At 40.5% G+C, this 26398-nt stretch overlaps 2 protein-coding genes across 5 annotated transcripts in view; one reads left to right on the forward strand and one right to left on the reverse strand.

The window, feature by feature from the left end:
- The window catches only part of LOC130683986 (collagen alpha-1(I) chain-like), a 29202-nt gene extending 14881 nt beyond the window's left edge, over positions 1 to 14321 (reverse strand). The window contains exons 1-3 of the mRNA XM_057503277.1: positions 14225 to 14321; positions 13283 to 13393; positions 12672 to 13136 (exon numbers count right to left, since the gene is read on the reverse strand). Of these exons, the coding sequence (XP_057359260.1) occupies positions 12672 to 13136; positions 13283 to 13393; positions 14225 to 14321 (673 nt within the window). The remainder of the gene's footprint in view (positions 1 to 12671; positions 13137 to 13282; positions 13394 to 14224) is intronic.
- Positions 12325 to 26398, forward strand: part of FERMT1 (FERM domain containing kindlin 1) — a 39332-nt gene continuing 25258 nt past the window's right edge. Inside the window, exons 1-6 of one of the 4 annotated variants that reach the window (XM_036885111.2) lie at positions 12325 to 12406; positions 16006 to 16177; positions 17997 to 18230; positions 21180 to 21326; positions 22326 to 22539; positions 24224 to 24326. In XM_036885111.2, coding sequence (XP_036741006.2) covers positions 16027 to 16177; positions 17997 to 18230; positions 21180 to 21326; positions 22326 to 22539; positions 24224 to 24326 — 849 coding nt within the window. In that variant the 5' untranslated portion in view covers positions 12325 to 12406; positions 16006 to 16026. Of the gene's footprint in view, positions 12407 to 12918; positions 13130 to 16005; positions 16178 to 17996; positions 18231 to 21179; positions 21327 to 22325; positions 22540 to 24223; positions 24327 to 26398 lie in introns of those variants that run through there. The other 3 variants (XM_036885112.2, XM_036885109.2, XM_036885113.2) reach the window with 3 other exon arrangements.

Raw genomic sequence — 26398 nt, forward strand, 5'->3', positions numbered from 1 at the left:
CCTTTTTCTCTCTCTTCTTCTTCTGGTACCCCTATAATGCAGATATTGTTCCGTTTGTTTGGTCACACAGTCTCTTAATATTCTTTCATTCCTGGAGATCCTTTTTTCTCTCTCTGTGTCAGCTTCTCTGTGTTCCTGTTCTCTGATTTCTATTTCATTAATGGCCTCTTGCACCTCATCCATTCTGGTTTTAAGTCCTTCCAGAGATTGTTTTATTTCTGTATTCTCCCTCCCAACTTTAGCCATTAGCTCTAGCATTTTTCTCTGCAGCTCTATCAGCATGGTTATGACCTTTATTTTGAATTCTTTTTCAGGAAGATTGGTTAAATCTATCTCCACAGGTTCCCTTTCAGGGGATGTCTGTGTGATTATGGTCTGGATCAAATTCTTCTGCCTTTTCATGGCCATAGAGGTAGTCGTGGGCAGTTGGCATGTGTGTCACCTGGGAGAACAAAGTCCCTTCCCACTTGCTCATCACCTTCCTCTCCTGTGAGAATGGCGACCCCTAGCAGCTTGTATTGGGCAGCTTCTGGGGTCTCTGAGTCTGGCCCAGGGGGCTGCGGGGGTGGGGGTGAGGCTCTGCATGGCTGTTGTGGGTGTGCCCGGTCTCAGGCTGCTGCTCCACTATGGCAGGGCAATGCCAGAGCAGGAACAGGCTGGAGGTTGTTTATCGCCATTGGAGACCTCCAAGCTGTGCTGCTGCCCAGGGGGTTAGGGTGTCCAGAGTTCCCTGGGATTCCCAGCTGTTGGGTGAGTGTGCTGGGATTCTTCCATCCAGCTGTGAGGCTCCATTCCTTTAAGAATTTCAAAAAGCACTCACTTTTCTTTTGCCCCAGGGGTGCTGGCTGTGGGAAGCTGCTCACAGATTTTACTGTTCCATTTCCCTAGTATCCAGCACACCACGTACTGTGTGTCTGCACTTCCAGTGCGGATGGCTAGGGCTGGGTATTTAGCAGTCCTGGGCTCCCACTCCCTCCCCGCTCCAACTCCTCTCCTCCCACCAGGGAGCTGGGGTGGAGGACACATTCGGGTCCCACCAGGCCACAGCTTGTATCTTACCCCCTTTGTGAGGCACTGGGTTCTCACAGGTGTAGATGTAGTCTGGCTGTTGTACTGTATCTTCTGGTCTCTCTTTTAGGAATAGTTGTATTTGTTGTATTTTCAAATATATATATATGGTTTTGGGAGGAGATTTCTGCTGCCCTACTCACGCCGCCATCTTGGCTCCTCCTCTGTAAACTCCTTTTAATCAGGCTTTTTTTTCACTCTTTTAAGGTAGAATTCATTTATGTTGCCTTCAACCAAAGTATCCTAATAGGTAGACCCAGTCCTCCAAGAAAAAGGAATTGAGCATGGTGCAGACATACACACACACACACACACACACACACACACACACAGAATCTCCCTTCCCCTTTGACCTTCCAGAGTAAGCTTGGCAAGAAGAGGCCAACAAGTTCCTTCAGCTTAAATGAAAATAAAAAGCCTTTCCCAGTTACCTTTTATTTAGTGTGGCACCTCTTTCTCTCTGTATTTTAGTTCAAGTAACTTGGATGGTTCACCAGATGGATTGTGTTGAAAGCTTGCCTAAATTTATCATAGGAATATTGTAAAAATAAATAGAGGAAAGGGTTTGAAAGCAAAACAGAAGCTACAAATTGTTATGTAACAGGGAAGGTCATACTATAATTGAGGGGGATCAAGCAGTAAACTTCAGATTTAGAAGACTCTTCAGTTAAAAATCAATCCCTTAACCTGCTTTGTTTCCCTTTGTAAACCTTTTACTACCTGAAATTATGTTTTGTTTGTGTTTATTTATTTACTTGCCTATTGGCATTCTTCTCTAATACATGAAAAGTTCCACAAGGACAGGGACATGGCTTTCCTCACCACTGTATCCACAGTGCCTGAAGGAATAAATGAATAAATGAACAAATGAATGAAACAAGCTCCAAATCAGCTGCATTGTTAGCACTGCAAATTACTATACGTCAGTTTTCATTTCCTCACTACTAAAATGGGGGTGGTAATTTCCTACTTGGGTACATAATTACAGAAATTAAGATTAACTAAGATTTGCTATTCAAAATGCAGTCTGGAGGCAAACAGCATCATCATCACCAGGGAACTTGCTAGAATGCAGATTCCCAGGGTCCAACCCAGACAACTGGATCTGAATCAACATTTCAACAAGATCTCCAGATGACTCATACACACATTATACTCTGAGAAGCCTTGAACTAAAGCACTTGAAAATGGTTTGTAAACTGGAAAACAATAAATGCATATATTATCATTATTGTATTCTCAACTGTTTGCTATACATCCCCTCACTCTTTTGTCTGTGGGTCAAAGGGGGTATCCCAAGGCCTGGTACAGTACTTAGCACAGTCCAGATATTTCATACAAGACAGTGCCTGATAACCATAAATAACAATCTCAGAGTAGCTCTGATGTATTGCTGGAGAGAATATTAATGGATATAATCTTTCTGGCAAGAAATTTTGCAATCACACCAAAACATTTAATTTTTTGTGCACAATGCACAATTGACTTTAATTTTTCTTGCCATATTTTTTTTTACCATATTCCAAATCTTTTCCCAAACTTCTCATAACATCAGATTCTATAAGGTCTTCTTTTGCCCCAAAGACCTCCTCACAAGGCCCTCAATTCTCCTCTGCTTTTCTGGACTGGATCTACTGCTTCCTGAATCCTAAGTCTTCCTCTTTCTTGATCCACTCTCTCATTTTCTACAGTTCATCAAAGACAGGTTACATGAGAATTACATTTTCTGAGCCCTAGCAAAAAATATCTTGATTGACAGTCTGGCTGGGTATAGAATGTTGATTTGGGTTCCTTTGTAGATAACCTGGTTTTTCTTAATAAAAGCTTTTGTTTTGTTTTGTTTTGTTTTGTTTTTTAATAGTGATCTTACATTTCACAATGCTGTACTTTGGTGTAGCTATTTTTATTCATTTGCTGGGTATCCAGTAGACTCTTTATACTGGGAGTTCATGTTGCTCATCTCTGAGCAGTTTCTCTTATTATTTCTGTGATTATTTATTCTACTCTAATTTTGCTCTTCTCTTGTATTGATCCTCTACATTTACCTTTTTACTCATCTTTTCTTTTAAAGTTTTCATGTCAATTGTATCTCAGTAAAACTGGAAAAAATAAAAGATTTTTTAAAATTTTGTCTCTCTCTCATATTGGAGAATTTCCTTAAATGTTTGATAATCTTTGAGAATAAGGTCTGTTTTTGTTTTTGTTTTTCTTAATCTGCTTGGGAAGTTCGTGTCCAAGGCTTTACTGATAAGCTTTGCTTTTGGGTAACAGCGGGGAGTTGGCCTTTATACCAAGTAACCTTTCCAAAGGAAACAATTAACTTCTACAGTGTAAAGCCCTCTGGACTTTGGCCAGCAGGGTAGATATCTGGTAGCCACACATTCAACTTAAATGTGATAGTGACAGTATTGGCTATTCTGTACAGATTCTTTCTGTTCGTTCTCTTGTTTTTGGCAACATATCTCACTTACATTGTCTGCCATACCTGGCATTTCCAAGTTCTGAGTTTCCCTGAAAATATTTTAGGAAGTCTCAGTTATATTCCCATTTTCACATACTCCTAGATTATGAATTTCACACCTGCTTTATTACTAACCACTCCTTTTTCAATGCTCTACCTTCTTGAAAATTCTTATTGGCTGATGACCTTTCTTTTGTTAACCTTTGTCATTGAAAATTCATGCCTTTTTTTAAATTAAGGTATCATTGATATACACTCTTATGAAGGTTTTACATGAAAAACATTGTGTTTACTACATTCACCCATATTATCAAGTACCCCCCATGCCCCACTGAAGTCCCTGTCCATCAGTGTAGTAAGATGCCACAGAGTCAATACTTGTCTTCTCTGTGCTACACTGTCTTCCCCATGACCCACATACACACACCGTGTGTACCAATCTTAATAACCCCTCTATCCCCTTCTCCCTTTATCCCCACCAACCCTTCCCCACTCCTCCCCTTTGGTAACCGTTAGTCCCTTCTTGGAGTCCGGTGAGTCTGCTACTGTTTTGTTCCTTCAGTTTTGCTTCTTCATTATACTCTACAAATGAGGGAAATAATTTGGTACTTGTCTTTCTCCACCTGGTTAATTTCACTGAGCATAATAACCTCTAGCTCCACCCTTGTTGTTGCAAATGGTAGGATTTGTTTTCTTCTCATGGCTGAATAGTATCCTATTGTATATATGTACCACATGGACACTTAGATTGCTTCCATATCTTGGCTATTGTAAATAGTGCTACAATAAACATAGGGGTACATGTCTTTTTGAATCTGAGAACTTGTTTTCTTTGGGTAAATTCCTAAGAGTGGAATTCCCAGGTCAAATGGTATTTCTATTTTTAGTTTTTGAGGAATCTCCATACTGCATTCCACAAAGGTTGAACTAATTTACATTCCCACCAGCAGTGTAGAAGGGTTCCCCTTTCTCCGTATCTTCACCAGCATTTATTGTTCCTTGTCTTATCGATGTTGGCCATCCTTACTGGGGTGAGGTGATATCTCATTGTGGTTTTAATTTGCATTTCCCTGGTAATTAGTGATGTGGAGCATCTTTTCATGTGCCTGTTGGCCATCTGAATTTCTTCTTTGGAGAAGTGTCTGTTCACATCCTCTGCCCATTTTTTAATCAGTTTATTTGTTTTTTGGGTATTGAGACATGTGAGTTATTTATATATTTTGGATATTAACCCCTTGCCAGATACGTCACTTACAAATATATTCTCCCATACTGTAGGATTCTTTTTGTTCTACTGATGGTGTCCTTTCTTGTACACACAGAAGGTTTGTAGTTTAATGTAGTCCCATTTGTTCATTTTTGCTTTTGTTTCCCTTGCCCAGGAGGATTTGTTTGGGAAAAAGTTGCTCATGTTTATATTCAAGAGATTTCTGCCTATGTTTTCTTCTAAGAGTTTTATGGTTTCATGACTTACATTCAGGTCTTTGATCCATTTTGAGTTTACTTTTCTGTATGGAGTTAGACAGCAATCCAATTTCATTCTCTTACATGTAGCTGTCCAGTTTTACCAACACCAGTTGTTGAAGAGACTGTCATTCCCCATTGTATATCCATGGCTCCTTTATCATATATTAATTGACCATATATGTATGGGTTTATATCTGGGCTCTCTATTCTGTTCCATTGATCTATGGGTCTGTTCTTGTACGAGTACCAAATTATTTTGATCACTATGGCTTTGTAGTAGAGCTTGAAGTCGGGAGCATAATCCCCCCAGTTTTATTCTTCCTTCTCAGGATTGCTTTGGCTATTCGGAGTCTTTTGTGGTTCCACATAAATTTCAGAACTATTTGCTCTAGTTTGTTGAAAAATGCCATTGGTATTTTGATAGGGATTACATTGAATCTTTAGATTGCTTTAGGCAGGATGGCCATTTTGACAATATTAATTCATCCTATCCATGAGCACAGGATGTGTTTCCATTTATTGGTATCTTCCTTAATTTCTCTCATGAGTGTCTTGTAGTTTTCATTGTATAGGTCTTTCACTTCTATGGTTAGGTTTATTCCAAGATATTTTATTCTTTTTGATGCAGTTGTGAATAGAATTGTTATCTTGATTTCTCTTTCTGCTAGTTCATTGTTAGTGTATAGGAAAGCAACAGATTTCTGTGTATTAATTTTGTATCCTGCAACTTTGCTGAACTGAATTAGTTCTAGTAGTTTTGGGGTGGATTCTTTAGGGTTTTCTATGTACAATATCATGTCACCTGCAAACAGTGACAGTTTAACTTCTTCCTTACCAATCTAGATGCCTTTTATTTCTTTGTGTTGTCTGATTGCTGTGGCTAGAATCTCCAGAACTATGTTGAATAAAAGTGGGGAGAGCGGGCATCCTTGTCTTGTTCCCAATCTTAAAGGAAAAGCTTTCAGCTTCTTGCTGTTAAGTATGATGTTGGCCATGGGTTTGTCATGTGTGGCCTTTATTGTGTTGAGGTTCTTGCCCTCCATACCCATTTTGTTGAGAGTTTTTATCATGAATAGCTATTGAATTTTGTCAAATGCTTTTACAGCATCTATGGAGATGATCATGTGGTATTTGTCTTTTTGTTGATGTGGTTTATGATGCTGATGGATTTTTAATATTGTACCATCCTTGCATCCCTGGAATAAATCCCACTTTATCATGATGGATGATCTTTTTGATGTATTTTTGAATTCGGTTTGCTAATATTTTGTTGAGTGTTTTTGCATCTATGTTTATCAGGGATATTAGTCTGTAATTTTCTTTTTTTGTGTGGTGTCTTTGCCTGGTTTTGGTATTAGAGTGATGCAGACCTCATAGAATGAGTTTGGGAGTACTCCCTCCTCTTCTACTTTTTAGAAAACTTTTAAGGAGGATGGACATTAGGTCTTCTCTAAGTGTTTGATAAAATTCAGCTGTGAAGCTATCTGGTTCAGGAGTTTTGTTCTTAGGTAGTTTTTTGATTACCCATTCAATTTTGTTACTGGTAATTGGCCTGTTCAGATTTTCTGTTTCTTCCTGGGTCAGCCTTGGAAGGCTGTATTTTTCTGGAAAGGTGTCCAATCCTTCTAGATTATCCAGTTTGTTAGCATATACCTTTTCATAGTATTCTCTCATAATTCTTTGTACTTCTGTAGTGTCTGTAGTGATTTTTCCTTTCTCATTTCTGATTCTGTATATGTGTACAGACTCTCTTTTTTTCTTGATAAGTCTAGCTAGGGGTTTATCTATTTTGTTTGTTTTCTCAAAGAACCAGCTCTTGCTTTCATTGATTCTTTCTATTGTTTTAGTCTTCTCGATTTTATTTATTTATGCTCTAATCTTTATTATGTCCCTCCTTCTACTAACTTTGGGCTTCATTTGTTCTTCTTTTCTAGTTTCATCAATTGTGAGTTAAGACTGTTCATATAGGATTTTTCTTCTTTCCTGATCTAAGCCTGTATTGCAATATACTTTCCTCTTAGCACGGCCTTTGCTGCATCTCACAGATTTTGTGGTGTTGAGTTACTGCTGTCATTTGTCTCTATATATGCTTGATCTGTTTTTAATTGGTCATTGATCCATTGATTATTTAGGAGCATGTTGTTAAGCCTCCATGTGTTTGTGGGCTCTTTTGTCTTCTTTGCATAATTTATTTCTAGTTTCATACCTCTGTGGCTGAGAAGCTGGTTGGTAGAAGATCAATTTTTTTTAATTTAATGAGGCTCTTTTTGTGGTCTAGAATATGATCTATTCTGGAAAATGTTCCGTGTGCACTTGAGAAGAATGTGTATCCTACTGCTTCCGAGTAGAGTATTCTGTAGATGTCTATTAGGTCCATCTTTTCTAATGTGTTGTTCAGTGCCTTTGTCTCCTTACTTATTTTCTGTTTGGTTGATCTGTACTTTGGAGTGAGTGGTGTGTTGAAGTCTCCTAAAATGAATGCATTGCATTCTATTTCCCCCTTTAATTCAGTTAGTATTTGTTTCACATATGTAGGTGCTCCTATGTTGGGTGCATAGATCTTTGTAACAATTATATCCTCTTGTTGGACTGACCCCTTTATCATTGTGTAATGTCCTTTGTTGTCTCTTGTTACTTTCTTTGTTTTGAAGTCTATTTTGTCTGATATTCGTGCCTTTTTTTTCATACTTATTTTAGCAGAGATTTAATAGGGAGAAGAGATAAATATAAGTAACCAATCATCAATAACCAAATTATTGATTATCAATTGATATCAATAATCAATCGCTGATTAACCAAAAATCAATATATTAAGTTCATTTAGAAAAACTAAGAAATATGACCATTCTCATACTCAACATTCTGGATTTTTTTAAGTTATACCTGCTCTTATAGTAATAGCTAGTGTTTATTGAACATCTATTACTAGAAAGTAGCACAGAAATCATTCCAATATTCCTAGAGCACTTATATCTGCATTGGGATTTGGAAAGAACTCACTGTGACCCATTTCCTATGCACCTGGGTGTAACTGTGACATTTTCCCTGTGTCGCAGTCTGAGAAAGTTAATAAATCCTATGGATTCACATAAGTGACAATTCCTCCCCTTCTTTGATCCCTTACCTGTGAGCAGGAAAGAAAGAGTGATGAGCACAGTCCTACATCCCTGGGATGAGATGCAACATCCTAGGAGTCTCCAATTCCTCCTCTTGCCCAGAGAACACCCTGACTCTTTATTTATTTGTTACCCCAGTAATATATAAATGTATTGCACATTTACTGTGTTTCAAGCTCTGTGCTCAGGACTTTATAAATATTGTCTCATTTCTCAGTACCTTACAAGGTAGCTATTATTACTCCCATGATACAGAAGCAGAAACTGAGGCTCGGAGAACTAAACTAAAACATTGCCAAGCCCTCTAACCTACTAAGTGTCAGCAGGAACAGCAAGTGAACCCAGATTTGCCAGTTTCCAAAACCTGAACCACCATGTCATAAAGTCACTGCCAGAGATAAGAATACCAGAGATGGTTCCCAAATCCCTATACAGTTTGAAAACTCTGCGTTACAAGAACAAACACTCGTTTGCACATGGTCTTTCTTCCCTTTACTCACTGGGAGGTTCTGACTGGCTCCACAACCCCCAACCCTCCTCACTCTCTAGTGAGTTGCTTCAGGGTCAGGACATGCTCCTGTCCTGCTCTTCCTACCCTTCCTCCTCTTCCTCATTTTAAATAATTTTAGAATTATAGAAAGTTGCAAAAGTAGTACATGGAGAACTTTTATACCCTTCATTCAGCTTCCTCTTGCTAACTTGTAAAATAACCACGGTATGATGTGGGAAAACAAGAAAAGTATCATTGAAAATACACCACTGCCCTATTCTAATTTCACAGGCTTTCCCACTGACAGTCTTTCTTGGTTCCAGGATTTAATTCAAGGTCTCACATAGCATTTAGTTGTCATGTCTCTGTAGTCTCTTCTGACCTGAGACAGTTCCTCAGTTTCTCTGTACCTCACAACCTTGACACTTTTGAAGAGCATTAGCAATGTATTTTGTATTCTGTCCTCCAATTTGCGCTTGTTCAACATTGTCTCATGATTAAATTGAGTTATCAGTTTTGGTCATGAATACCACGGAAGTGACGCTCTGCCCTCCCCAGTTTATCAGATGAGGAGGTGAGTGAGGTCAATACCCATCATTAGGGACTATGTTCACTTTGATGACTCCTTCAGGTGATATCTGCCAGTTTTCTACACTCTAATGTTACTATATTTCCCTATGTAATTGACAAAGAGTTTACAGGGAGATACTGTGAGACTACAAAATCCTGTTCTCATCACACTTTTACTCACTAATTTTTAAATGTATCAATGATTCTTGCCTATGATTATTAAATGGGAACTCCAAGTATGCCTCGTCTCCACATCTGTCTCACTTCCACATTAAAGTTGAACCTGAGTGTTTCTAGATGAGAGTCTAGGTCTAGGCTCATGCCCTAGTTGCAAGGGAGGTTGGGAATTTCAGTTCTGATTTTTAGATTGGGATTATACATAACAATTTCTACAAATATAAAGAAGAATTTCCAAGGATGGTATGCAGTCATGAATATGACTAATGTCCACTCTGAAGCAAAACACAGAGCAAGCGTAGAATAGTTAGTCTACACACATAGACCATCTCTGGAAGGTTCCAAAGGAAAGTGGTAACCGTTTTCTCCAGAGAAGGGAACTTCATTATCAGGAGGAGGAAGACAATTATCAGTGTATATACTCTTCTGTACACTTTGACTGAGATGGATGCAAAGAAGGAAGAGAAAGAGAGAAGGCGGGGAAGGAGAGAGGGAGAGAGGCACCGTCTCTCTTGCTCCTCTCAAGGTGGGCTCCAGCAGGACCTTCTTACTTCTCTTTGCTCTTCCTCTCCCTTCTTCATCTAGATACATCAGGACACACCCTTACCACCCTAGCAAGGAGAAATTATAGAACTTGCCTGGGCATAGAAAGTGCTTGTTATTCACCCAGCTGGGAAGGAGGGTGTAGCTATAATAGGCACATTTTGCTTCTCTGCACTAAACTAAACTTGTTCTCCACAAACATGAACACAGCTCCTGAGTCCCAAGGACTCAGTGAAAATAAAAATTAATTGTCTGTTGCCATTTCTTAGTTGCCAGACTTTTAGCATGTTCCCAAACCAAATACTTAATAAAGAAACTTACATTGGGTAACACCTTGTTTTGTTAAATAAAAAAAAAATCAATCAAGAAAATAACCACCTCTTTTTGTCCAAGCAGCTTTCTCATGCTCTCTAAATTAATTACACAGAATTTTTTAAACTTTGACAGCTCATCTTGTGGAAGTAAGAAGGTGCTAGAGGAAGAAAGTCACCTGTGTTTAGCAAGTTAAGGGAACCAGGAACTGGAGGACCTTCTCCTCATTAATTCCCCTTTTCTGTTTAGTGAATAAGAACATGGCCACGTCTCTCATCCAGTCCAATCTACTCAAATCCCATATGATAACGCAGACAGGACTAACTTACTTTTAGAGAATACTAATTCTCACATCAGTTTTTCAATATATGGGGATCTGATAAGTTGTCATGTCAGTATTTGCACTGTGAACATGTAAAATTTTGAGGTCAGAAAATACAGCTCCTCCTTATCCTCCATCATCTACTAACTGAAGTACAATAACTATCTGCTAACTTAAAAATACCTTACAACAGCGTTCTAGAGACTACAGGTTATTATAGGCAACTATCAAGTCCTTATCCAAATCCTCAAACTCCATCTCAGAAATCGCCTCCTTTCTGAAGTATTTTCTGATACTCTCCACCACTTCACAAACCTGGCTGAAGTAGACACCCCTGTTCTGTATCCTTTGGCTTCATAATTACAGTCTGAAAATAAAGTCCGTGACTACTTCATCTGAGTGTTTTTCAGATTATGGTGTAGCTCACAATAATACAGCGGCTGAATGAGTAAGTAAGCGAATCCATTGATTGATTAATATGTGTGGGATTAATTAAATAACTGACTCAGAGTGTTGATTCTGCATGTTTTTCAAGAGGGAGAAAGGGTGAGTATGGTTTGTTTATATATGTATGAGATTTTGACATCCAGAATACATTTTTTAATCCACTTCCAACCCAGGATCTTAAGGGATGGGTTGGACCTGTGTCACAAGAATGGTAACAACTAGGTAGTAAGTAAAAAAATAAAAATGAAAGTAAATCTTGGGACACACAATATAGATGAAACTCAAAAACATAATGTTGATAAAAAGAGGCAGATGAAAAATAGCACATATTGCCAATTCCATTTATATACAGTACAATAATCAGCAAAATCCATCTAAGGAGTTAGAATCTGTCAGGATAATGGTTACTCTCAGTGGTGGGGTGATATTAACTGAATAAGGGTCTGGGGGTTTCTGGGGACTAGTAATGTCATGTTTCTTGATCTGGATGCTTGTTGCACAGGTGTTCAGTATATGAAAATTTGTCAGCTGTATATTCGTGATTTATGCCTACATGTAATTTCAATTAAAAGCTTAAAAAATAAGGCAGAAAGCTTAAAACCAGTTAAATTATTTTCCACAATCCAGATATCTTCAGCTAAAATGAGAAACCAGTTTGGTGTAAATAAAGCCATAATACTTTAAGACCACACACAAGATCCTGAAGACCATCTATATTTTAATCAGCCATGAGCAGTCTCTAGAAAGCAAGACTTTAGACACTTTCTGCCCAAGATAAAAGCATATTTGCTCATTCAGTGTTGGGCATATAAGGAAGAAGGATCAGATAACATTTGACCTAATTCCTATAGCTGACAAACTCTAGTAAGTCAGGAAATTCAATTTCAAGTTTTCAATTATTTTGTGTTAATTATAAAGCCCCAGATTTGCTGACAATGGTTCAAATGGCCTTTCAAAGTGAACTTCAAAATACTCCTAAGCTATAATGCCTGAAAGTGGGATTGTTCAAGGAAAAACAAGGATTCCATTTCTAAATAATGTAACATTTTAAAATAATATTTAGGTTATCACAAGCTTTATGTACTTGGTATCAATCACTAAAGCCTGTATTATACTTCATGAAATCCCACCAAGGCATGGTGGTGGGAATTCCATTTCTCTGCCTATTTACATATGGGGAAACCATGGTTTCCTTGTCTGTTTCATTAACCACTGTTAATAAATAAATCCTAATGGCTCAACTCCATGACTGGTGCATAGTAAACACCCAACAAATGTGTGTGATTACGAACAAAGGAGGCTTTGTTCATGGCTATGTAGGAGAGAGGTTGTGTAAATTCCCCCGGGGCCACACACCCTTCCTGGGTGGCCCAGCTCTCTTTGGAAGGATATCCGACAGGAAGGTGACCAAGGGTCTGGGTGGTGAATACGAGGTGAGCCACCCAGACTTCGGCCTGGGGTGCAGCCCTGGACTGCCCGGGGTCTTCCACTGTGCGTATTCGGGCGCCTCAGCCTCCTGGGAGGTTTACCTCACCCTCTTACTCAGAGATGAGCCGCGTCTGCTTCACAGGTTCTCCAGGCGCTTTAAAGAGGAGCCGATTGTTATAGCCTGGGGTCCTCGGGCCTGGACGCACCCACCCCGGGGAGTCAGTGACAAGTACACCCGGAGGGCAGGGGAAGTAGCGGGTCTTTAATCACCTGGGCTCATCCAGAGGAACCCGGAAAACCAGGCGGCCGAGGCGCGGGAGGAGAGGAGGCCAGAGCGGGGCAGGACGCGGGCGGCGGGCCCAGGGGCTCCCCGCACTCCCGCTGCGGAGCAGCCCCGCGGCCCCGCGTGGCCCAGGAAAGCTGCGGAGAGCGCCTCCTCTCCGGGAGAGCGGGCCCGGAAGGCCGGGCTGGGCGTGCCTTCACCTGCCCGCGGCGCGCTGGCCTCGGCTTGCGCTGTGGGATCCGCGCGGGGAGGGGACGGTGCGCTCGGCGTCCCGCGTCCGCCCAAGTCCCGGCCCAGCCTCGCACAGCAGCCGCCGCCACCGTGCGCCCCGTGGCCCCAGCTCGCCAGCGCCCGCCCCCGGCTCGGCCTAAGCGCTGGGCCCCCAGGGGTGCAGCCGCCACGTGCCCGCCTGCGAGGCTGCAGGCCACAGGCCCCCGGAGAGGAGGTGGGTGCTCAGGGGCTGGGGGGCGGGGGAGGGCAGTGGTGGGCTGATTGCGGAGACTCCTGCCTCCTTCCTCAGGCAGCCCCTGGCACTTAAATGCCTGCTGAATTGAAAAGTGTCCTCGGGCGTGTCACCACTTTCTTCCGCCCTGCCTACCTGGCGGCGCAAAATAAGCCCTCCGTCGGGCTGCGGGGGCTGCGTTTGTGGGGATAAGGGGTAGGTTTCTCTCCACGCACCATCCTCCCCGGGTCTCCCGGTTCTGCAAAGCTGGCAAAAACAGGCCTAGTGGCCTTTGGACAGGCACATTCTCTCATCTTCCAGGGGAGGCGACGGGGGCTGTTACCGCATCTTTCTGCCTGCCTGCCTGCCTGTCTGTCTTGCATTTTCTGTAAAGGACAGGAGGAGGGCTTCATCCAGGGAAAGCAATCAGCTGGCCTGCTTTGATTCTTGTTCTGCTCAGCTTAGATGCGCTGTCCCGCTTGGAGCTGGCTGCTCCCCTCCGCAAGTAACAGCTTGCTGCCGATGAGTAGCTCACTCAAAAATGAAGGCGCATAAAGATAGGAGAGGAATGCGGGGAAACCAGATTGTCTAACTTTAGCCTGAATTTCGTTGTAAGGGAATCACCGTCTATTGCCTAAATGGGAAGTGTTTTGAATGCCTAGGTTAGGAAAAGAAAAGAGTTTATGTCTGCTTACTCAAGAAACAAGCAGTAAAAGAATCACCGGGAAAAAAAAAAAAGGCTGTTTTCTATAGGTACAAAACATTTTTAAAAACTAAACCTCAAATCATAGCATTTTAAGAAATTGTAAGGATCTTAAAGCCAAAGAGTTCAATGCCATGTTATGAGCTTAACCAGAAAGGCAGTAATTTCATTGTCTCCTCATTGAAAAAGATTTTTGCTGGTAGAAATGCTTAGTGAAGGCTGCTAAGAGTTTGGCTTGTGTGGTTTTTTTAAGAGCTTTATTTCATATTGGTGATGCAGCATGATCGAGGATGTGTCCCAGTGTCATGGTCAAGAGTTTGGAGTTAGAAAGACCTGGATTTCCGTCTGGGCTCTACCACCTAACTTGCTGTGTGACTTCCAATATGTTGCCTAACCTCTCTGAACCTGAGTTTTCTCATTTCTAAAGGGGATTACTGAGAGGATGAAGGAGATAACACAAGGATAGGAGTTAACACAGAGTACATCACCCATCAGTGCACCATACGTGAGTCCTGAGGCTGATGATGACAGTGAAGCAAGCAGCTAGGCCCAATGTAATAATTGCACAGCAGTGCCCATGCAGGAGGTCCCCATGTGTGCCTCTGTGCATTGGGAGGTACGAGCATTACATCCCTGGGATGTTTCTGGTCTTAAAAACATAAGGAGCTACTTCTGAACTCTTGAATTTGATTCAAACAAATAAAAATCTTTTCCTAAGCTTGTTCAGATTTGCAGTGTTTATCTATTTTGTGTATTTTAAGATTCTCCTATACTTACAAATGTGAACAGTTTCAAATGAACACAAAACTGGTGTAACATAGGTGGTTTAATTATTGCTTATTATTAAAAATCATGCTTCTCTGATGCCACCATAGTCTCTGCCTTAGTATTGATTTGGGTGGGTTGAAGGGAAAAACCAAGTCCTCAAGCTAATTTTTCACGAAGCTATTTCAGCTCAAAAGTGTGAGCCAGAGACCAGTGTCGCTGGGAGCTTGTATAAACGCAGGGTCTCCACCTCCACCTCAGACCTGCTGAACAGAATCTGCATGTTAATAAGAACCCCAGGGGATTCGTAAGAACCTCCATTAGAGAAGTCCTTTCTTAGGAGTTTGAATGCACTGATGTTTCTCAAAAATAGCCTATGAAAACATGGATTTCTCATAGGTTGTTTTTTAAAATAGTGAAGCAAAAAAGCTTTGCTATCATGTCAAAGACTGATTTTTATTTTAAATCTTAAAGTAGCCCCTTAAAATGGTAGTATCATTTGCTTTCTATTTTAAAAGTCATAGTGAGCTAACATTTTAAGTTCTGCCAATTTCAGATTCCAGTGTTCATATAACCCCCTGAAACATTTCAGTTATGATACCGCTTAGTGTCTCTCATTCTGATTCCTCCAGTGAGGGGGATCTAAGGGTTTGAAGCTCTCACTCCATCTCTACTTGCAAGAGTGGATCTTGTATGTCTGTCACTCCCTTTTTAAATCTTTTCCCAAAGTTGCATCCAAAATCTTATTTGGTGCACTTCTGTATCAATTTTTATGTGATAAAAAAATGGTGACTCTAATAAATCAAATACATAATGATTGTTAATGACCTCTATCTTTAAAGGTAAAACTATATTTTATATGACTGAAGTAGAAACTATTTTGCTATATTTTTATTTTTTGGATTTTCATACCAGAAGATGTAATGTAATAATATATATATTTAAAAGATTTTAATGACATTGTTTTTTAAAGCCAACTTTATTGACGTATAATTAAAATCTGTGCATTTTCTTGTAAGCATATGCAAATTTTACTTCAATAAAGTTGGGTTTTTTTAAAGCTATCAGGGGTTGCCATGATTTGTTGCCTGTTGCTAGAATAGTTCAGAGAAGGTCAAGTCAATAGAGGGAAAATGAAGATTGATGCATTGGGCAGGCACAAGAATAAATATCCAAGTGGTCCTGGGGCAATGGAAAGATAAAGTAAATAAATGTAGAAGGCTTGAGACTATTTTTATTAGATGTTTTGTCTTTAAAGTTAGGGTGCTGAATTTAATATTGAACACTGGAAACCCTGCAGAGTTTTTGAAGGGGAAGCTAAAATGAAAAACAAAAACAATTTGCTCTGCCTGCCTTGCTGGCAAGCTCCAGGTTCCTTCTCACATTGTGATCTGTCTCCCTTTTCTTGCAGCAGACACCTGCATTTGCCACAATGCTGTCCTCCAGTGACTTTGCCTCTGCTTCTTGGGACCTCGTGGTCCACATTGCCCATCCAAATGAAGAGGAGCAGAAAGATGTGACGCTAAGAGTGTCTGGAGACCTTCATATTGGGGGAGTGATGCTCAAGTTAGTAGAACAGATCAGTAAGTTATTGTTTCTTTGTGGTTTCTCCATATTTGAAACCCTCTCCGTTGCATCACCACCAAATGGTTGTCTGATCATCTATGTTTTTCTGATCATCCATCTTGTAAGGCCCAGAGTAGCAGCCTCCTCCCACTAGGGGGGAGAGAAATAGGGTGCTCTGCAAGAGCCATAAACTGAATTCCTGGACCACACTATAAAATCTTGAGTCTTTGGAGGCAAAGTTCCCCAGGAGACACAAGTTATATGTCTACAGGGATGGGGCCCGTTCCACTTTGAGTTGCATGGCATTAGTTACTGTGTGAGTCTCTGCTAATGCTTGACTGCTCAGTGATAAAGTCAGCTTGGAGCTACTGTGTTTTTTAGCACTTATCTACCATTGGCTCCTCTCCCTGTTTACACAAAGAAAGAGGAGCCTTCAGGGCCAGAGTCATTAGGTGTCAACATGATGAACCTAGAATTTTAAAAGGTTCTATTTTCTTTGTATTTGTTCTTATCTTCTAAGACCATAGATGTGGCTTCTCATTTACACTAGTGAGATAAAGTTTTTTTTAAGTAATCTTACTGAAGTCTAATAGACATACAGAAAAGTACATTCATCCTGTGTGCACTGTTCAGTAAATTTTCAGTCATGTAACTTCCACTCAGATTGAGAAGTAGAACATTACCTGTTCTCCCACCCAAGCCTCATACCTGACCCCTCCCCCCAGTCACTGCCCCACCAAAGGACCATCGCTGTCCTGAATTCTAGCACCCATATAAGTGGAATTATATAGGATATATACCTATATATCTACTTTTTTCACTCAACATTATGCCTGTGAGATTTATCCATATAGTTTTATAAAGTTTGGTTCATTTCATTTCTTATTGCTGTATAATATTCCACTTTATAATTTTATCAAAATTGATCCATTTACCTGTTGATGGGCCTGTGGGCTGTTTTCACCTTCAGGCTCTTACAGACAGGACTGCTATAGCATATGTCTTTTGTTAAGTATATATAGGCATTTCTGTTGGGTATATAGCTCAGAGAGGAATTACTACATAATAGGACTTTCCAAGATAGTTATAGCATTTAGACTTCTATGAAAACATTAGTGAAAGTTTTCTAACTTAGAAAGAGAGAGAAACCATTTTTTTAAGTAAATAAAAATACTGGTGACCCTTAATTTAGCAAAATAAAAGATTGAATATTGATGCCAACCAACACTGACAAGAGGGAAAGACTTGACTTTAATGTCAATGTTGAAGGAAAGATTTGATGTTGATGCTGATGCTGAGAGAGAAAACAGTCAGCTCTGATTTCTGTGTAGATGCTGGAAACTGGGAAAACAGTGGTGCTGATAAAAGAGCTGGGTATTACAGAGACGAGTATGTCAGCTTTACAGTACTTCTGTGTGGACTTTGACTGGGAGCTATTGATATTTCCTTATGATCCAGTGGTAGAAGGATATTTCTTTACTGGAGAAATAATCTTGATTGAACAAAGCCAAATGCTCCTGGCCCTTCCCCGAAAGCCCTTCCCTGAAACCATTAAGGGATTTTAAGAGAAGAGAACATGACCATTGTATCATGAACAAAGTATGTATGTTTCTGCTCCTTCCACAGTATTTAAATATGGTGATGGGAAGTTTCAGTCTGTTTTCCACCTGCCCCACCTTAGAGACTTTGAAGAGAAGTGGAGAATTGCCCAACTTTGGGTTGTAAAAGAGATGAGGGACTAAAGATCTGTTGTCTGTTCCTGTTTTTGCAACACAATGCAGTTGACTCTGGAGCACTCTCTCTCTCTGCCTTTCATTGTGTTCTCCTTTTTTGTAGACATATCCCAAGATTGGTCAGACTTTGCCCTTTGGTGGGAACAAAAAAACTGCTGGCTTCTGAAAACGCACTGGACTCTGGACAAATGTGGAGTCCAGGCAGATGCAAAGCTTCTCTTTACCCCTCAGCATAAAATGCTTCGCCTCCGCTTGCCAAACATGAAGACAGTGAGATTGCGAGTCAGCTTCTCAGCTGTTGTTTTTAAAGCAGTCAGTGACATCTGCAAAATCCTGAGTGAGTACCATGGGAGGCCTCCCCTTGAGACTCTTAGCAAAGGAAATCATGTGTGCTCTCTCTGTACAAGCAGTCGGCTTTACCAGGACACTTCCTTTGGTAGGAAGCACACTTTTCAAGCCCAGTTCTGGGGACTTTAGCCATGTACCGAAGTTAAGCCAAAGGGAACATTATTGGAATAAATCAGATTCATTTCCACATAGCTTAAAACAAATCTATTTCAAAAGAGATTTGTAAACTGAAGAGACAAACCCATTGAGAGTTCCCCCCAAAAATTCATTTCACTAACCTATACCAAAATCATCATATTGAAGACAAACATAAAAGTTTCATTAAGTCATTACCGTCATAGAGCTGATTGATTGTGTCTTTATTGTTTTTGAGATAATAGTGTTACAATATCTTGATTGCTTTACTAATGCTTGGCTCCAGTAAATAGCCCTGTTCACAAAAAATATTTGTGGAGATAATTTTAAGCAGAAAAACACACTTAACTTTGGATCAAAAACGAATCCTTATGGGTTGGTGTCCTGTGAGTTTAACAGTCATTAGGGACAACACTGCCCAGAACGTTTCTTCTTTGTGAGATTTCCGTAATGGGAGTGAACCCTGTGTCACGATCATGTTATTTCATATTTTTTGGAAGTGTGTAGGTATGTTCTTTGGTTCCAAGGCTAAGATTCATCAGCTGACCACAGTATATGCAAAATATGAGAGTTATCTATAACTATAAACTACTCATCCATTCCTTCAACAAGCATGTATTGATTAGGCAGGTATTGTGGTGCTAGGAATTGGTTAAATCCCTTCCATTCTTGAGTTTACATTCTAGGATACAGGGGCAGGAAATATAAATAATAAATGTAAAAACTAATTTTAAAATGAGATGTTAAGAGGAGATAGTTGATAGAGAAAAAAGCAAAAAAAAGTCTAATAGTAAACACAGGATTTGGAGTGCCAGTGTTGGGCAGTGGGGGCTGGTATGGTATTAAATAGAGTGAAGACAGAAACCATTTCTTGAATACATCTGTGTTCCTAACACCTGGCACAATGCATGGCACTTATTTGCTGCTCATTAACTGTCTGTTGAGTGAACAGATAACAGAATCTTGCATTATAGAATTCACCAGCAGAGTCTGTGAGGCATGGTGAGCAAATGGGAAGCACCAGGGCACCTTGTTTTTAGTGATATTCTAATGAGAACTGGAAAACAAATGATTAAATAAGTTGCCATCCAGAGTGGACTGGAAACACATATCATAGCTGGGACTGCAAACTTGAGGTTTCAAAATAAACAGAAGCAGTCAGCTGTTCTTCTCTTTCCCAGATTATATCTTCATGACAGTTCTAAAGGGCTCAATTTGGCAATTGTAATAATCACTTTTATATCTGTTCAGTGGAAGCTAAATCAAACTTAGCTCTATGATGGGTTTTTCCTCAAAGAGAAGACCCAGACCTTGGGCTTGAGACAGAGGTTTTGTTTTATTGTTTTGCTGTGTTGCTAATGCTTCTACTGGAAATTTGGATTCATCTCCAGGTTTTGTACATAACTTATGCATTTGGAATGGACACAGGCGTGTGTTGCAACCTGACAGTCAGGCATCCTTGGTTACTTGGGAGAGAATGGAGCTGAACCGCTAGCCTCAGTCCCAGCAGTAAGCAGTGTTTGGACTGAGAAGTAGGAGGACCTGTGGACTCCATGCATTTACCTCCAGGAAAGCTGCCCACAGATGCTATCACCTACATTCCTTAGCTTTTACCTGGGATCATAACAGCTCAGTGTGGTTAGCAGTTGTCAGGAGCTCTGATTGGCAATGGCAGTTATAAACATATTTGGCAGTTATGTTTGACTAGTGGAGGAAAATGCGGAGTATCTTTTTAGTTTGAGTTCACTAGAAGCAGACCCTGAGATACATATTCAAGTACAAATGTTTATTTGGGAGGTAATGCCAGGGAACACTGGTTGGTGGTAGGAGTGAGACTTAGAAGAGAAGGCCACCAATCAGAAAGTGTCACCAATCAAGTCACATAACTGGCATGTCCAGGAGACAGTTAACATGCCTCAGAGCTATCCCATCAAGGGGTGAGGGAGCTGGGGTGTTAATTAATACACCACTCTCATCAGTCATTGACAGCTGTGCTTGGGGGACATTAATTTTACAATTGCTTTTAGTAACATTCTAATAAGAATTGGAAAACAAAACAAATGATTAAATGGAATCCCATCTAGAGTGAACTGGAAGCACATATCATAGCTGGGCACTGTTGCGTCTATATCTGGACCGTGCAGACTCTGGCATCCAGAGCAAGCCCTTGGGCAGAGATGCATGTCCTCGCTGCCTTTGGAGGCTGAGTCAGAGTGCACTGAAATTGTGAGGGCTGAGAAGAGATGGGCAAGGCGCCGATGATGTCTGCCACAGGGATGAGATTAGCTATTGGGCATGGTGTAAGAGAAAGGTTCTCAGGACTTATGTTCCATAAGGAAAATACATAGGATTCTTGGTTGTTTCTAAAAATTAAAAAAAGAAGGAAAAGGATGGAGGGAAGAAAAGGAAGGCAAGAAGGAAGAACGGAAGAAGGGAGGGAGGAAGGAAACATTGGTAATAAATAGATGACACAAAAATAGCAAAATGCTGGAAGCTGGGTAATGAGCACATGAAAGGGCCATTATACTATTCCCTTCACTTGGAATGTTTGAAATATTTTCATAACAAATTTAAAGAAAAACTAGAAAGTTTATTAGACTGAATCTCTTCCACTATTTGACCCCCACACCCATTCTCTGTTCTCCTTCTGTTTCTTCCAAGGGATGCAATTTAGTTCCATTTACTTCTCAGGAATTTCCTGAGAAATGGTTTTAGAGGCCCAACATGACTCTGAATCTTAGAAGGAATTTTCTTTTTGCTTTTTGATTTTCATCTCTCTTTTTTATATTTATTTATTTTTCAGATATTAGAAGATCAGAAGAACTTTCTTTATTAAAACCTTCTGGTGACCCTTTTAAAAAGAAGAAGAAAAAAGACAAAAATAATAAGGAGCCCATAATTGAAGATATTTTAAACCTGGAGAGTTCTCCAACAAGTTCAGGTCCACCAGGTAAGACTTGTGATGGGGGGTTTGTTGTTTTAATTCATTCTTAAATCCAAGAGGCTCTTAAATTCTTAAATCCAAAGAACCATCTCTTCTGCTCCTCCTTTCTCTCCCCTCCCCTATCTCCCCAAATAAGTTAGGGGGATGAAATTGTAGGATTCCTATGATGAGGAAAGGATACCAGATTAATTTTAGGATTAACAGAATTTTTTTAACAAGGTTCATTGCATAGCTCATTATTTTAATTGTGTGTGTTATGTTGCTAATGAACACAAAACTTTGGTAGAACTGACCATGAATGTGGGGGGAAAGGGGATTATTTGGATCACTCAAATATTCTTCTCTTTTCCTGATTCTGTCTTCATGTGTCTCTATCCTGAATTCAGTTTAAATTTTACATTGGGCATGTAACAGGAAGGCAGGTAAAAAATCTGGAAATACATCATTCTTTTCCTTTTATATATAAACAAAGCTCTAGCTTGCTTGCAACATTGAACATTTTCTTGCATGGTATATCCCAAAGCAAAAAATGAATAAAAGGATTACTTACACTTCCCATGCAAATTAGAGCCACATGATTTATAAACCATCAACTAGCTGGGTTCTTAAAATTGGCAGATATTGCTATTTGTTTAAAGGATTTGCCCCAAAAATGTTGTCTGCACATGCATTCTGTGAGATCTCCAGTTCTCTGATGGTGCCAAAACTCACTGCTGAAATAGGAGAATTTTGGATTATTGAGAAGGAGATAGTCCTCACCACTTGTGCAAGTTGACCTTGGAAGCTTTTACAGCCTGTGGGTTCCCAGGAGCTTAATGTTCAGACAAGAGCTTTACCAGTGGACAACTTCTCTCTCCATTAGTCATGATTCTCATCATTATTTTAAATGGTACAAGCATTTAAATTCAAAGTCCATTTTAGTGTAAGCCATGTTCGCACTTATTTTTCCAAAGACCCCTGCCCCCTGAGTCTCACATCCTAGTGGGTGCCCCTCTTGCCTTGCAGTAAGTCCTGGCTTATACAGCAAAACCATGACTCCCATGTATGACCCCATCAACGGAACACCGGCTTCATCCACCATGACCTGGTTCAGCGACAGCCCTTTAACCGAACAAAACTGCAGCATCCTTGCCGTCAGCCAGCCTCCCCCGACACCAGAAGTGCTTGCTGATGTGTACCAGCCCCGGTCTCTGGTTGATAAAGCCAAGCTTAATGCAGGGTAGGGACGTGGCTTCATTTTGCTTCTCTGTGAACTTATGTTGATATAGTAAGAGAGATGCCACAGAAGGGGAGAAGGGGGTTTGTTTAATTTTTAAAGTTGGCATGCCTGGGGACTGTACACTGCTAGCATGAGGCAGGGCTTATTTTAGCAATAAAAGGGAAAAATGCAACTTTTGGTCATATCCATACATTTAAAGTGTGACAAAATTCATGTGTTCAGGGTAACTCAATGGATTACCCTATGTGAATACTTATTCTTTGCCCCTATGGGTGTGCAAAGAATCTGTATTTAATGGGATGTAGAGCAGTTTCAAAGTGGGTTGGACCCATGGGCCAGCAGGGAGATCCGAGGTGGCCCACCTGGCCTACACTGCACTTTATAGAACACCACCTCCCTCTCTAGGCTTTCTAGTAAGTGAGCCCTTCAACTTTGTTTGAAGTGGTCTCAGAATTACCCTCAAACTATTTTTTTAAACCATCATTTCTTCCAGCCCCCAATGTCTACCAAAAGAAGTCAGATCTGTTCACAGCATTCTGCTGCCTAGGAGCCTGCTGGCCTGTGTCTCATGCACCCATGCCCCCTGGTGCGCGCCCACTCTCTCTGTCACTCCATGGCCTCCAGATTTCGCTCTGCTCCACAACTCTTCCCCTTTCCTCCTAGTTGACTGGTCAGTCCCTGCTTGAACTTTAAAGCCCAGTCACACACTGTCCTTCTCCGATATCACCATTAAGACCAGCCCCTTCCGTGCAGCCTTGTGCTGACCCTCTGCTCGCTCCAATGGCACCCTGTTTCTCTAATACGAGGCTTGGTCTGCCCCACTAGATGTTAATTCCTTTAGTATGGAGACCACATTTCTGGCTATCTTTATTCCCCCCACAGGGCCTCATATAATAGACATTCAAGCCATTTTCACTCAGTGGTACTGGATGGCACTCGTCCTGGCCTCATTTTGTTCATTTGTAATCTCTCCCTCTCCACCCCTCACCACTTACCCAGTATTTATTTTTCACTCTGGAACTATATTGTCCAGTACAGAAGCCACAAGCCACATATGGATATTTACATTTACATTTGAATTTAATCAAACTTCAAATGTGGCACTAGCCACATTTCAATCTTCAGTAACCACACATGGCTAGTGGTTGCTCTATTAGACAGGGCAATCTAGAATATTTTCCCTTGAGACAGAAAATTCTAGACAATAAGATAGAACCAGTTTGGGTTCCAGCTCAGGAAGAGGAGAGGCCATGTGGTAAGTCAGCAAGTTAGCAAGTACAGATTCTCATTTGGGCTCTACCACGAGGTATATGACCTTGAACTTATCACTTCATGTCAATGAGCGTTTCCTCATTTATAAAGCAGGGAAAATAAGAACTGCCCAGGTTCCTTCACTGGAATACTTCAAAGTGTTAGTGAGAAAAAATATATATATATACGAAAGGATTTGGAAAGCTATAAAAGCTGCAATATAAAACAGATATAAGCTATTATCAAGGCCTCTCCCTACTGGTTTTGGTTATATTACTTGAACTTTCTTCTAGATGTATATTTACACATATACATACACGCATGGATATACTTACATATCCATGTATATGCATATGTAAGCTTATATATATACATAACTGATATATATGTGTAAAACTGTTTGACTTTTAAAATCCATCCTATTGTTTTCTAGTTGGCTAGACTCCTCACGTTCCCTAATGGAACAAGGCATCCAGGAGGACGAGCAGCTGCTGTTACGATTTAAATACTACACTTTCTTTGACTTGAATCCCAAAGTAAGAAACTTTTTCTCTATTTCTTTTTTTTTTAATGTGAATGCATGAAAATATAATATGGAGTCATTTAGATATCAAAATGAGGATTAACTTGTGTAATCTCCTGTTTTAGCTCTACAGGGGTAGGTCAATAAATGTATAGGGCTCTCTGGATTTTCATCTTTTAGTGTCTAGGGGCCACGGTCAGCTGCCCCTGAGCTGGCGGGAATCTCTAGGGGTCCTCTTCACACCCGGCCTGGCGTGTGCCGCCCCTCTCCAGTCACAGGAGTCAAGGGGCAAGAAGAGGGCAGCTCATGGAGCCAGCATCCTTAATGCTTAGGAGGGCAAGAATCGTCGGGGCCCAGGTTAAGAGCAAGTTCTCATGAACAAGCAGGGTCCCGTGACAGCATACACTGGACTCCCCACCGCAGCTCTGAACGAGGCTTTGGTGATGACAAAGAGGGATCGTCCACAAAAATGAGGCCCTCGATGGTCACCAACTTCCATTTTAAGTGCCCATCTCCCACCTGAAATTAACTAGGACAGCTGAGTGGGGAAATAAGTCCTGGGAACTTCTGTGCCTTCCTTGCACTGTGTGCCCTGTTAGAAAGCTGTGAGTCGGCACTTCATGACCAATTGTACAAAGTACATATACACTGGTCACCACTCCTGCATGCACAGGGTGATTTCCTCGTATTGTTTCCATCCCAGTTTCCTGCTTGTTGCTCTTTTGCATTTACTGCCGTGGGCACCTGTGGGAGGAGCCTGCCTCAGGCCACCTTTTCTGTACAGATCCTTTTCCGTCCACAGCGGTGTCTCTGCCTCTCATGGCACCGTCTAATCCTTGACCTTTTAAGTCTGCTCTTTAAAGGCACATCTCAGCTCCCGTGGCTTCCCTTACTGGCATCTTCATCAAAATAAACGTTCTTTGTCATTTCTGTGGCACTTCTATTCAGTCTTCATTTAGATTCTACTTAATGCCCATGGACCTAGCCTATGTCTAGACGAGGCATGTAACTTTCAGTGACTCATGGCAAAAGAGCAAATTTTGGCTCCTCTTTGATAAAACTACCAGGAGAAATTACTGAATGGCTTCTCCTAAAGAAGTGTTTTGATCGTTTGTAAAGGCATTGTAAATTACACAACTGTCTAGGTTTTCATTTTTACATTGTCTGATAGAACAGACTTTATACATTTTCTATGACTTCATTTTTAAGTCTCATTCCTGACTCAACTTTACTCTTTGCTTGTTTAATTTCTAGTTAATTTAAGCTTTCTAACGAGATCTCTGCTATCTATTGTAATTAACAACCTCAAGTTTTTTCTGAAACTCGGGAATACATAAATAAAATATACCCATACATTTTCTAATTACTAAGTCAGTAATTTGGCCCCGGCTTACCTATTCAAACTTGTGCCCCTATTCTTTACATATTCATTTACTTATTGAGCAACTACTGTATGCCAAGAACTAAGCTAGCAGCTGAGCATCCAAAACTTCTGGACAGAAGAATAATGTTTTCAAATTAATGAAATAAAATACAGAGGGTTACAGAATGAAACAGATATATTGAACTATAGTAAACAAAATGTTTTTCAAAATGGATCTAGTAATATATATGTTTAATTAATTGAATAAATAGTAAGCTCTAGTGTCAGTTCTCGCATTAGCATAATTTCAAAGTGGTGATGCATGTGAGCAGAATTTGAAAACAGGAGTAATTGAAAACAACTGTGATACAATAGGAACAGTCTGCCATCCTGGTGGTCACAAAGTTACAACTACTCTGGAGTCCTGTAGTTTGTTGCCTATATTCATTGTGGAAGAAAATGTGAAATTTTCATTAGAAGTTGGTGCAAATGGAGATGTAGTTTTTCCTCATCCAAACTCAACTGCATTCAGACTCCCAGGTCCCAAAACACCACATTCAGAGTCCCTGCCCTGAGACCACATTCAAGTCTTACCACTTCTGGAAAGGAGGTTTTCTCTGTGCTTGATCTCATTGGCCTTTCCCCTCTCTGAGCCACAGCTGAACGTAATTTCAAGACTCACACCTCTAATCATATCACAGTCATGATTTTCTCTACAAATA

Source organism: Manis pentadactyla, chromosome 5 (assembly GCF_030020395.1).
Source record: "Manis pentadactyla isolate mManPen7 chromosome 5, mManPen7.hap1, whole genome shotgun sequence".
Classification (NCBI taxonomy): domain Eukaryota; kingdom Metazoa; phylum Chordata; class Mammalia; order Pholidota; family Manidae; genus Manis; species Manis pentadactyla.